The 13,181-nt window shown below is 37.3% G+C and overlaps 1 protein-coding gene across 1 annotated transcript in view; it reads left to right on the top strand.

The window, feature by feature from the left end:
• Cdc5 (cell division cycle protein 21) overlaps positions 1 to 13,181 on the top strand; it is a 46,113-nt gene that overhangs the window by 24,992 nt on the left and 7,940 nt on the right. Inside the window, exons 7-12 of the mRNA XM_069824459.1 lie at positions 72 to 232; positions 5,125 to 5,296; positions 6,867 to 6,988; positions 7,082 to 7,258; positions 12,060 to 12,167; positions 12,348 to 12,521. Coding sequence (XP_069680560.1) covers positions 72 to 232; positions 5,125 to 5,296; positions 6,867 to 6,988; positions 7,082 to 7,258; positions 12,060 to 12,167; positions 12,348 to 12,521 — 914 coding nt within the window. The remainder of the gene's footprint in view (positions 1 to 71; positions 233 to 5,124; positions 5,297 to 6,866; positions 6,989 to 7,081; positions 7,259 to 12,059; positions 12,168 to 12,347; positions 12,522 to 13,181) is intronic.

Genomic DNA, 13,181 nt, shown 5'->3' with positions numbered 1-13,181 from the left:
CACCTTTTTCAGCTTGTGTTATGTATTGATATAATCATTTAAGACAGTTAAAGAAATCTGTTTGCTTGCAGCACCTCGCACTCCAGCTGGTGGAGGTTTCCATACACCCAGTCTAGATGGCAGCCGTGGTGGTGTTACTCCAACACCCATTCGTGATAAGCTGAGCATCAACCCGGAAGAAGGTCTGGATGTGGGAGACACACCTCAAGCACTCCATAACTATCAACGCCAGGTATGCAAATTATAAGTTGATTCAGTTTTATTTCCAAGCTCCTCCATGTCCACCCACTATATGGAAGACAAATCTTAGCTTTACAAAGGGAGGTCTTCAATGGGAAATGCGATATTTTAATGAAACCAATATCAAATGGTAGAATTTGAAGAATACATAGACGCGAACACATCTTTACCCAAACTGTTGTAACTATACATGTGACAGCTTGCGTAATGTTGGTAACAAGAGATGCGATGTTGTTACAGTGTCCACTACACAGCTGATGAGTCCTTCACACCAATTCTGACACCTGACTATTTAACACTATGCCTTTACGCAAAGGATTCTCTCTCACTCCACGAGTTATCATTAGGCCTGTGACATTGGAGCATGTGTACAGCGAATGGAAGCCAATTCACTACAGGATATACACGGAGTACGTAAGCGTATGTGTGTACGGAGACAACACAACCGCCGCGGTACAGTTCATTCAAGTGTATTACAAACTGTCGTGAAGTGTAGTGCGCTCCACAGTATAGCTCAGAAGGAAAGAAACACGTCTTGGAAACTACAATATTTAGTTTCACAGTATGGTACAGATGTATTTTGCATTCTAAATAACAATCTGTATTGTAAACTTTGTAATGTCAGCATTACGCCTGCTAAAAACAAGGAATATAATGTTCAAAGGCATGTAAGTACAATGAAACACAAACGGCTGGAACAGGAAATGTGCAGAAGGACCGTATATTAAATTCAACATTTTATGAAGACATGTGTAAGGCATTTATACCTGCCGACAAACCATTTAACAAACTCGCAAATATGGCGTTCCGCAAGTTTTTACAGAAATACACTGGAAGAGAAATTCCACATCAGACTACGTTACTGAAGTATTATGTTGAGAAAATTTACAACACATGCATTACTGAGATCAGATGTAAACTAACAAACCAACACATCTGTGTGTCAATTGATGAGATGACGGATGCTGTTGGGCAGCGTGTAGTTAATGTGATTGTTGGGGGTCTGGATCCGGAAGGTCCTGCTGGATCACACCTACTGTCGGTGATGTGATAAATGCTGTGAACATTCTACAATATGTGGGGGTTTTTCAACATGCAATACAATTATTATGGCCATCAGGTATAGAGCGTGACAAGGTACTTCTGATTGTTACCGATGCAGCATCCAATATGTTAAAGGCAGTAACTACGTTGAAAAAAAAACATACAGAAAGATTGTATACATCACTTGCCATGCCCGAACAGCAGAGGAGGTTAGACGCCATTCACAGAGATGTGTGTATTATTCTCTTCTGCAGACTGTACCGTACAAGACGGAGTGGTGCTGCGTACTCTGTGTATATCCTGGAGTGAGTTGGCTTTCTTTCACTGTACACATGCTCCAATGTCACAGGCCTAGTTATCATTCTCCTGACGTCTTTTTTTCAACATGCCACACCAGCGCTATAAGTTGCACAGCCCTGCAAAATTAAGGATCATAAAAACTTTTCTAAAAATTATTCAAGTCTGCTTCACAAGAAGCTTGACCTGTAAGTCAGATTTGCATAATATTTACATCACTGTAGATACGTTAACAGACAACCACAATTCAAGTCACACAGGGTTTGTGTGCACTCATAGTTGGGTTTATAGTGCCTTGGCAGCCCTCTTGAGTTGTGTGGTTATAAAGAGAAAAATTGGGACGGTGTCGGGTGTAGTTCCTGGGTAGCTCAGTCAGTAGAGCATTCGTGCACTAAGCGAAAGGTCCTGGGATGGATACCCGGCCCTGGAACAATTTTTTTCCCTAAAAATTATTCAAGTCTGCTTCACAGGGAGCTTTACCTGAAAGCCAGATTTTCATAATTTATGCTACATTTATAGTTTCTTGGGGTGCTGAATACAAAATTGCGCTCAGATTTTCTCTATCACGTACCATTTTTCCGCAACATACATTGGCTCCTTTAGCAATGTGAATGTAGCGTTATTGAATTTAATATGGAAAAGTGATGAAGTGTAACATGTCCTGTGGGAAATATTAACAGAAACTATTGTATTGTCATAATTAACAACTCACATTTAGTCAAATGCTTTAGTCTCTCTTCATGGTGAAGTTGCCTTTGTTGCTTTTTCCCTTGTGTGAGCTTCAAGAGATGTTCTTTGTGGCCAGTGTTTTTGTTCCTAATGACTGCTTCTTGTTCAGTTGTTCCATTCACAGAGGTAATATGGAAACTTAGTATATCCAGCCTCCTGACTAAGAAGCATGCACAATTCTCTTAAATCTCCACAAATCATCCAGTTATGATCTTTATATTTTATCTTTTTAAGAACCAGTTCAAGATTTCCATAAGTATCTTTAAGGTGTACTAAATGACCAGCAGGTAACGAAGCAAACTTGTTGCCATTGTGCAAAAGTACTGCCTTCAGACTCATTTTGGAGGAATCGATCAAAGTCTCCATTCATCCACTTCATACTGAACATTAAACTTTTGTATCAAACCAAGAATATCACTGCAGTATACTAAGGGAAAAGTACGGAGTAAATTCCTCTTCTTTACTCCTATTCCAATCCCGGGCCATAAGCTTGAAACGGTGGAACCAAAAAGGTGTACTAGCATGGCCGTCAAATTACCAATTGTTCATCTCTTTTTCCAGTGTGTTTATCAGCTGTTTTGTTCATATTATTACTATTACAAATTGTTTCGTGTTGTGAATATTTCAGAAGTGTACTCAAGTTCAGCAGGAGTTATTTTTTTATACTTACTTACAAATGGCTTTTAAGGAACCCGAAGGTTCATTGCCGCCCTCACATAAGCCCGCCATTGGTCCCTATCCTGTGCAAGATTAATCCAGTCTCTATCATCATATCCCACCTCCCTCAAATCCATTTTAATATTATCCTCCCATCTACGTCTCGGCCTCCCCAAAGGTCTTTTTCCCTCCGGTCTCCCAACTAACACTATATGCATTTCTGGATTCGCCCATATGTGCTACATGCCCTGCCCATCGCAAACGTCTGGATTTTATGTTCCTAATTATGTCAGGTGAAGAATACAATGCGTGCAGTTCTGCGTTGTGTAACTTTCTCCATTCTCCTGTAACTTCATCCCTCTTAGCCCCAAATACTTTCCTAAGCACCTTATTCTCAAACACCCTTAACCTATGTTCCTCTCTCAGAGTGAGAGTCCAAGTTTCACAACCATACAGAACAACCGGTAATATAACTGTTTTATAAATTCTAACTTTCAGATTTTTTGACAGCAGACTAGATGATAAAAGCTTCTCAACCGAATAATAACAGGCATTTCCCATATTTATTCTGCGTTTAATTTCCTCCCGAGTGTCATTTATATTTGTTACTGTTGCTCCAAGATATTTGAACTTCTCCACCTCTTCAAAAGATAAATCTCCAATTTTTATATTTCCATTTCGTACAATATTCTGGTCACGAGACATAATCATATACTTTGTCTTTTCGGGATTTACTTCCAAACCGATCGCTTTACTTGCTTCAAGTAAAATTTCCGTGTTTTCCCTAATCGTTTGTGGATTTTCTCCTAACATATTCACGTCATCTGCATAGACAAGAAGCTGATGTAACCCGTTCAATTCCAAACCCTGCCTGTTATCCTGAACTTTCCTAATGGCATATTCTAAAGCGAAGTTAAAAAATAAAGGTGATAGTGCATTTCCCTGCACTATAAATAAGCTAATATTCTGTTCGGCTCAACTGTAGAACATGTCCGTTGATATGTCCCACCCTATGCTTTAACATATGAAGGAATGGCAACATCCTTCTTGATAAGAGAAAGAATGTGGAAATGAAATGTTCAATCCATGTCACAACCGTAACACTCTTAATAAATATACAGTGAAACATACATTGATATAATAATCTGCTAGTAGTCCTGTTACTTCCACATCCATTCTAATCCGTTCATGTATGACCAAAACCGAGAGTAGCAATTTAATATTTGGCAATTGGCGGTATTTCGCAGTGGATTATGGGGTGTAAAAGATATATTTTGACGTCATATCCGTCGCACCGATTTCAAGCATATTTGGCTTGAAGTACTCCCTCCTTTCTTTTTATCCTCTCAGTCCTGTACCAATGAAGAAATGTTCCTGGTGCCAGCAAATTCATTTCTTTTAACCTGGACCATGAGAGCTCAGCTTTTTCCTTGGGTAACCCTAAATCTCTTATTAAATCATTTAGTTCAAAGTGGTAAACTCTTCAGAATTTTCACTTTTCACATCACACAGCATTCTAGATTATGTTTCTGATGCTCATCAACAGGTTAATACGAAATTTTATATTAGAGCATGGTGTTATGAATGGAGCAAAATCACCAATATATTAATACTATAAAACGTAAAATATAGTTTTCTGTAAAAATGGTGCATGAAGTGCCATTTTTAATGTAATTTCTGGCTTCAGGAGAACTAAATTTTTTTTTTAAGTTTTTTCATTGCAAACCTGTGTTATTTATAAGTCTAACTCACAAACTATGCATACAGTAGCAACACAATGTAACACAGCATTTAGCAAACTGACAACAGAGCAGTACTCCATAAAGTAGCAGTAGCTGATAGAAAATGTTATGTTCTGATTGGTTCAGAAGGTTACCATGCAGAATTTTTTTTTTTTTTTTTTTTTTTTTCATGGAAAGGATTGCCAACGCAAATAACAATTGTCATGTGTATAGTTATAATTGCTTGGGTAAAGATTTTTGGTGTAAACAGTCATTTTATTTCTTAAAAAAAGATTTAAGTGTTTATGTCAAAATTCATGTTAATCACAGCTCATTTTTTCAGGAGTCAGCACAGGCAAGAGCATAATGTTGGAGATTAGTATGCATAATGACTTCAGTTTGAAAATTTGTGAATATAGAACAATTACTTTTTCAGCTGAAGGAACAGCTTCGCTCGGGGCTGAATTCTCTGCCTGCTCCACGCAACGACTATGAGATTGTGGTGCCGGAATCTGAGGAGGAGATGGAGACACCTGTTGAACCTGGCAACAGCATAGAGGACCAGGCTGACGTGGATGCGAGATATATTGCGGACTTGAAAGCCAAACGTAAGTAAAATACTGTATATCTTCATCTCATTAGATTTTTACGCGATTTTTCTCCATATTGCAATGTTACGCCTTAGTCCATAGAATAGCGTTTTATTAATGGTGTCAGTTCAACTTGGATTGAACAATTTATATACAGTGGGTTTCAGAATTTAGTTCACAAATTGTAACAGTAGTTGGGTAGTCCAAGACAAACATATTTTGTCAGGCAACATCATTATCACACTACGTGATGACAGAGTTGTCAGTGAAGTACCAGAATGTAAACAGTGCTGGGCACTGTGGTAGTAGTAATTACTCAGTATGCTGCAAGAATGATGGATGTCATTTGGAATACATTTTGCAGGAGAAGCAGTTGAAAGTTTGAAATGCTCAGCACTCAAAGCTTAACTGTGATTTTCCGATCATTACTGGACAATGACAATCAGTGTTAATGCCATATAACTCTGTATGTACATTCTATATGTCTTAAGCTATGCATTGACAGTCTTGGTTCATTTTCGACAAGAAAGTGACATCCATCATTCTTGCAGTGGACTCTTCAATTATTTCACTTTCTTTCGAAATAAAAAGCAGTAGCTTTGAAAACTCTCCAAAGGCAATTGTAAATAAATTTAATTAACACTGTGGTACTATTCAAAAACCTGCTACACAATTATTCTATTATAAAGCAAAAATAATAATTACTTCACAATACCACAAAATTATAACAAATCAACATCTCCAAATTTCCAAAAATAAAAGGTGGGAATCTGTCTCAACCCAAAACGTCCCTGGATACCCATGGAAGAATGCAGTTGCAATTTTTAGACTGTTTTCGGGCCACGACTGCTTGGCCTAGCATCTGCACAGGATTGGAATATCTCCTTCACCACTCTGCCCTTTATGTGATCTTCAAGAGGAAATGGATCAAAATCATCTTCAACACTGCCCAGCCACTATCAACTTGGCGTCATTGAGTGAGAAATACTGGAGAGCAAGAGAATTAATAATTTCATTGTCAGAAATTCAGCATTAGCAAACAACAACAATAATTAATACTGGATACCATATTCCGTTTTTAAATACTTATATATGTAATTGGCGGCCGGGTAGCTCAGTTGGTAGAGCAGCTGGCTACGGACTGGAAGGTCCGGGGTTCGATCCCAGGTGGTGACAGGATTTTTTCTCGTTGCCAAACTTTCAGAACGGCCCCGAGGTTCACTCAGCCTCCTATAAAATTGAGTACCGGGTTGTTTTTAATAAATGCAAAATTTTTTTTTGTGAAAAATGGATATATGAGTTTTAACGTGGATAACACTTTATTGTTGGTCAGTGTTAATCAAGAAAATTGGATTAGTGTAGTTAATTATTCTGTGTTATCCATGGTGAAAATGAATAGACGAAAAATAAGAAAGAGGTGAAAGGCGGTCAGAGCGTGGTGCCGACCACACCACCTCATTCTAGTGCCGAGGTCATGGAAAGCATGGGGCTCTACCTCCATGCCCCCCAAGTGCCTTCATGGCATGTTACGGGGATACCTTTACCTTTTTTATATATATATGTAATTAGTATGATTGTGACTGAGCAGGTGAACTGGAAATGAAGAGTCGTTCCCAGCCTGTACAGAGGGACCTGCCACGACCAGCAGAAACCAACATGGCCGTCCTGCGTCCACCACACACAGATCCGCCACTCACAGAGCTGCAGAAGGTCAGTCACTTGTAATTGTTTATTTTCACCAGTACATCAGTTTGTTATGAAATATATAGCTTTAATTTTGCATAACTTGTGGAACTGTTTCAGGCTGAAGAACTTATCAAAAGGGAAATGGTGACAATGCTCCATTATGATGCAGTGTACTCACCTCCTGTAGTGCCAGCGGATACCAAGAAGAGAGGCCAAGTGACCAGCCAGGCGCAACATTTGGCTTACCTGGAGCAGCATCCATACGAGTCTTATTCTCAGGATCAGCTCACTCTGGTGCGTAGTCTTAGTCCAAATTACTTTGCAAGTAGGAGTTCTTGTCTTCGAAACAATGATTACGTTGTTAAAAATAAAATGGGGAGTTTACAGACATAGCAAAGTCAGAGAATCGCGAACCACACACTATATTGTTTCCTTCAATCAATCACTATGGCACATTAAACCTTAAAAGGTTTATTTTTTTTATTTTTATTTATTTATTTATTTATTTATCAGGAGCAGGTTATTATATTCCAAAATATCAAGAAAGTTATTTCATACCATGTTCATCCTCCTCCAGTCTTGACACTGAATTACTAGCTATTGATGCTGCTCTTCAGTGTGTTACTCAAATTTCTGACAAATCTATTTGCATACTTACCGACTCCAAGGGGGCTATATTTAATATAATTAAATATGTACCAAACCTATATGCACATAGAATTATTCCAATTCAGAAACAACTAAGTAAACTAAAAGAACTCCAAAAGGAAATAACATTTCAATGGATACCTAGTCATTGTGTTATACCTGGAAACGAGAAAGTCGATAATATTGCAAAACAGGCAACATATTTGCAATCAAGACCTCTTCAAGTGATATCTCTATCCAGTGCTTTTGCTTCAGTAAAGTCTCATTTTACAAATCTATGGATCAACAATTGGCTCTCTTCTGACAAAGGAAAAATTTTACAGCCTGTACAAAAGAAACCAAATGACCTGGAAATGTACAAAAACTTGCCCAGACATGTTCAAACATTTTTAATAAGACCAGAACAGGTCACATTGCCACTCAATTGTACCTACACCGATTTCACATTTCTGATAATCCTACTTGTCTGTGGTGTAATAATCATGATGAAGATCTGGAACACATTCTTCTATCCATAAACCACAAAAGAAGTAAATTAAAATCATCATTACCAGTTGCAGAAGACACAGCCCTGCAGTATATATTGACTACACCCCACCTCTGGCTACTAGCAACAGGCATCTATTATGAACACCGATCAAAATACTCCTCATTTCTCATGAAAAACAACAACTGAATAGACTACAGTGGACTATAGTGGACTTTATGTTGTCAGCAAACAGCTGGATACATTAAGAAGATTGATTTTTTTTTTTCTTCAGTAAAGTCTCATTTTATAAACCTATGGATCAACAATTGGCTCTCTTCTGACAAAGGAAAAATTTTACAGTCTGTACAAAATGACCTGGAAATGTACAAAGACTTGCCCAGACATGTTCAAACATTTTTAACAACATGATGTTAATAGTTATCGACCAATAGCACTATTAAGCATGATAGCAAAAACCATGGAGTCCATGATCTCCAACAGATTAACTTGATATTTAGAATCCCAAAATCTTTTATCACCAAGACAAGCCGGCTTTCGACAACTACACTCTACCAATGAACAAGTCATACGCCTCGGCCAAGAAATAAAAGACAGTTTTAACAAGAAAGAAGATACCTTGGCAATATTTATTGACTTTCAGCTAGCATATGACTCTGTTTGGAGAAATAAATTATTACTAAAACTCCAGAAATTAGGTATCTCCAGCAATATGTTCAGATGGATATCAGAATTCCTTAGTCAACTATTCATTGCCACTAAATTCAATAACTCACTTTCTAGTTACAGACAAACATATCGAGGTCTACCTCAGGGCGCTGTCCTCAGCACAACTTTATTCAATATTTATATAAATGACACCCTCCCTATTAGAGGAATCAAACATGAAAACAGTACTATTTGCAGATGATATAGTTTTGTGGACTTCCAGATCTTAAAGACATAGAGACAAAATTCAAAATTCTGCTCTTAAAGCTCTAACTCAACTACATGAAAGGAATACATCAAATTTGATGACACTCAATTTAAGCAAAAGTAACTACCAAATATTTTCACTTGGTAAAAAAGAAAGAGAATTCAATATCCAATACAATGGCCGGCACCTTCCTAGGACTTATGAATCCAAATATCTTGGAGTTATTTTCGATAACAAGTTAACATGGAGCAAACATTTGAAATACATTTCCGAAAAAGCTCGTAAAAGATTCTCCCTTCTAAAAAGACTAGCAGGAAAGAAATGGGGATGCTCTAGGAATACTTTGAACACTACATACAAAATGTTTATACAGCCAGTGCTGACATACTGCGAAGAAATTTTAATTACATCACCTTTCATAAACGAAATAGAATATGTTCAAAACCAAGCTCTCAGGCTCATTACTGGTGGAATCAAAACAACTCCAATAGATTCTATGAGATTCCTCACTAATATTAACAGCATCAAAATGACAATAGAAGAAAAAGCACTGATTAAAATGAAAAACTTTTCAGATTACCAGGAAACAATTAGCATTCATACAGTCCTCTCTGTAGACTGAAAACTCAAAAAAGTTTCATATCCATTGTTCAAGAATTAAAACAGAAAATCAATATCCCAAATTTAAAAGAAAACTTGCAAATTAAACCAAACCCTTTAACTCTATTAAGTATAGAATATAATCAAAATTTAACAGAAGAAATACTGAAATCAGAAGTAAACTCTGAAATACTGAAACAATTGTCTTTAGAGACAATTGATGTTAGGTACCCTCCAAAAAACTGGCTTCATTTATACACGGACGGATCCTTATCTCCAGAGAACAAGGTGCCGGTGCAGGTGTTACGTGCTGTCTCTTCTCACTTTATGGGTCTCTTGGATATGGAACAACAAGTTTTGATGGAGAAATCATTGCAATAAGTGAAAGTCACAGGAATCTTCTATGCCACATCAATAAATTTAAGAATGCAGTTATATTGTCAGACTCCAAAGCAGCTATTCTATCAATAGTCTCTAAACACATACCTTCATCTCAAACAGCAGAAATAACTAAAATGCTCTCTCAATTAATATCACTCAATAAAAGAATTGTATTCCAATGGATACCGTCCCATTGTGGAATCCTGGGAAACGAGAATGCGGATGCACTAGCAAAGAAGGGCAGCACTATTACTTACAGACCTGTTACTAAATCTACGTATTACTCTGTGAAAAATTTATTAAATCTACATACTTAGACTTCAACAAACAAAATTTGATAACACAATCCCAAGGGAAAAAATGGAACTCTCTGAGTCATAATCCACAGTTAATTTCCGATTTACCACGAAAATCGTCTGTAGCTGCATTTAGATTGGCAACAGGCCATTATTGTTTGGCTAAACACCTGCATAGAATTGGAATATATCAATCCCCTAACTGCCCATTGTGCAACTCAAACCAAGAAATGGATTCGGAACACCTCAAAATCTGTGCTTCAGTGGCTGGTCATGATAATGTCTTTGAAAAATATTGGAGTGCAAGAAGTCAAATGACTTTATTGTCAAACGCCTGGCATTAGAAAACAACAACAACCTATCATTATATATGGTTCTTGACTCCAGACAGTTTTAACTTTTCTGTAATATTGTTGTGAAGTTTTGTCATTCATGTAACTAAACTTTAGTTGGTTTTCTATATTGTTACAACTTTGTCTTATAATATTCAAAACATTATTTTCACTTTCATTATTATCTCTCCACAGTTGTCCCAGTCCAATCTTGTCAAGTTCATTTTTTAAAGTGTTAGCCCAATTTATTTTATTGCGATTTCTTACCAAATATCTGTAACAAATCTTAACAATCTCGTTTCCTTCCATTTATAAAATTCTAAACCAAAATTTTGCTATTCTCACCATAATTTCTCCCCTACTGCTAGACCTACCACATTCCAACATTGCTATTCTCCTGCGTGCCGAATTGGGAAGTTGTAAACCTTGTTTACAGTCTCAGTCACAATTTTCCTTCAGGCTTCTCTGTCTTCCACCATAGTCCTGTTTTCTCCTATTCATTCCAGATTCCTTTACCTGATCATTTCAACGGAATCTGGATCGTCCCAAAGATCTCCTTCCACCCGGTAGTTCTTTACAAGCAACATTCATCAAGAATTGTTCTACTCTTCTTATTAGTTGTCCTAACCAGTTCAGTCTTCTACTTTTAACTACTGTTACAACACCTGGTTCCAGATACAGGCTTATTATTTCTCTTTTCTTCCTAATTCGCCACTGTCCATTGTCTTGAATGGGGTCAAAAATCTTTCTCGATATTTTCTTTTAAAAGATTTTTAGTGCTGTCTCTGCCTTCTTTGTTGAAATCTATGTTTCTACTCCGTATATTAAAATGGGGGAGAATTATTGTTTTGTAACACCTTATTTTTGTGCCTGTGGTAAGAATTTTTTAAATAATTAATGATTGGAGACCAAAAAAAAAACTTTGCTTTTGAGGTGCAATGAAAAGTTTCCCTCAGACAACAATAACTGTTTTAAAATGATATGCATACATCAACCCCATGCAGAGCAAGTAGCACTGTGACAATTTAGATTAAATCAGTAACTTTCCCAGAATATAATATTCGTCAGCACTTGTTTCGTAACCAGTATGAATGTTGGCTAATGAGAATATTGAATGAGTAATACATGTGCAACTTTTGAGTATGTAAACAAGGGAGTGAAGAAAACAATAATTTGGTTAGGTGGAAAAAATATAGAGAAAGTTCTCTTTTGTTACATTTCGGAATCTTGTGAATCAGGCCTGAAAACCCTTCAATGACACCACATTCACTCTAATATACAAGTAATCATTCTTAACTTTTAGTGCCTGAACACCACCACCACCACCACCACCACCACCATCATTGTTATTGTCATCTTAAACATTTCAGCAACATATTTATGTTTGCTCTGGAACTACATGGTAATATGAAGACATTGTGTTACATTTTTGCAGGCACATGAGTTGTTGCAGAAGGAAATGGAAGTGGTGAAACAAGGCATGGGGCACGGAGACCTCTCCTTGGAATCTTATACTCAAGTGTGGGAGGAGTGCCTTGCACAGGTATGCTGGTCTTATAAGGTGGCAGAGAACGAAATTTAAGTCTGACCTGTAAACTTTATATACTTTATCAGACTTATATTAAATTAATATCAGAGTGTTATGAAATGTTAACTGGGATTGAAATAATTTTTTCTGGCTTTGATAATTTTATTAATGTTTTATTTTGTCTCCATAAAATAGGTGCTTTTCCTTCCAAGTCAAAATCGGTACACACGTGCCAACTTGGCCAGTAAAAAAGACCGTCTAGAATCACAAGAAAAACGACTTGAACAGAATCGAGGACACATGACACGTGAAGCAAAGAGAGCTGCTAAGATGGAGAAAAAGCTAAAAATCCTGACAGGAGGTTATCAGGTCTGTCTTTTATTCTTGTAATATACAGGGCATATCAAAAGTCGGTAACACTTTCAATATTTTATTACACAAAAACTACTAATGATAGCACTTTCAAACACACGTCAGTTTAAAGTCAAACTCTCAAAGTTCTGTTTACACCTTACAGAGATTCAGTGTGTGAACCATGAGTGACTTGGCAGATGTCCAAACGATAATCAAACTCTTCAACATATCCTCCGTGATCGTGGCGGCATCTTCTCGAATTCTGGTTTTTAGTTCCTCTAAATCATGTGGCAAAGGCGGTACAAACACACGGTCCTTTAGGTACTCCCATAGAAAAAAGTCACATGCAGTCATATCGGGTGACCTTGGTGGCCATGTCATGAAACATCTGTCCCTTACTCCAGCACATCCTATCCAACGATCAGACATCTCCATATTCAGGTAAGCACGAACTGCATTGTGGAAATGTGGCAGAGCCCCATCTTGCTGAAAGATGAAATCGTCATCGAGATCTTGTCTAAGTTGAGGCACCAACCATTGCTCCAACATGTCCAGATATGAATGTCCAGTCACAGTAGCCTCAATGAAGAAGAAAGGTCTGTACAGTTTTCGTTGTGACAACACGCAGAAAACATTCACCTTTGGTGAATCTCGCTCATGTTCAATGATTCTGTG

This window comes from Periplaneta americana, chromosome 4 (genome assembly GCF_040183065.1).
Source record: "Periplaneta americana isolate PAMFEO1 chromosome 4, P.americana_PAMFEO1_priV1, whole genome shotgun sequence".
Taxonomy (NCBI): Eukaryota; Metazoa; Arthropoda; class Insecta; order Blattodea; family Blattidae; genus Periplaneta; species Periplaneta americana.
Note: the sequence above shows the minus strand (reverse complement) of the source record. Positions and strands in the feature narration are given on the sequence as shown.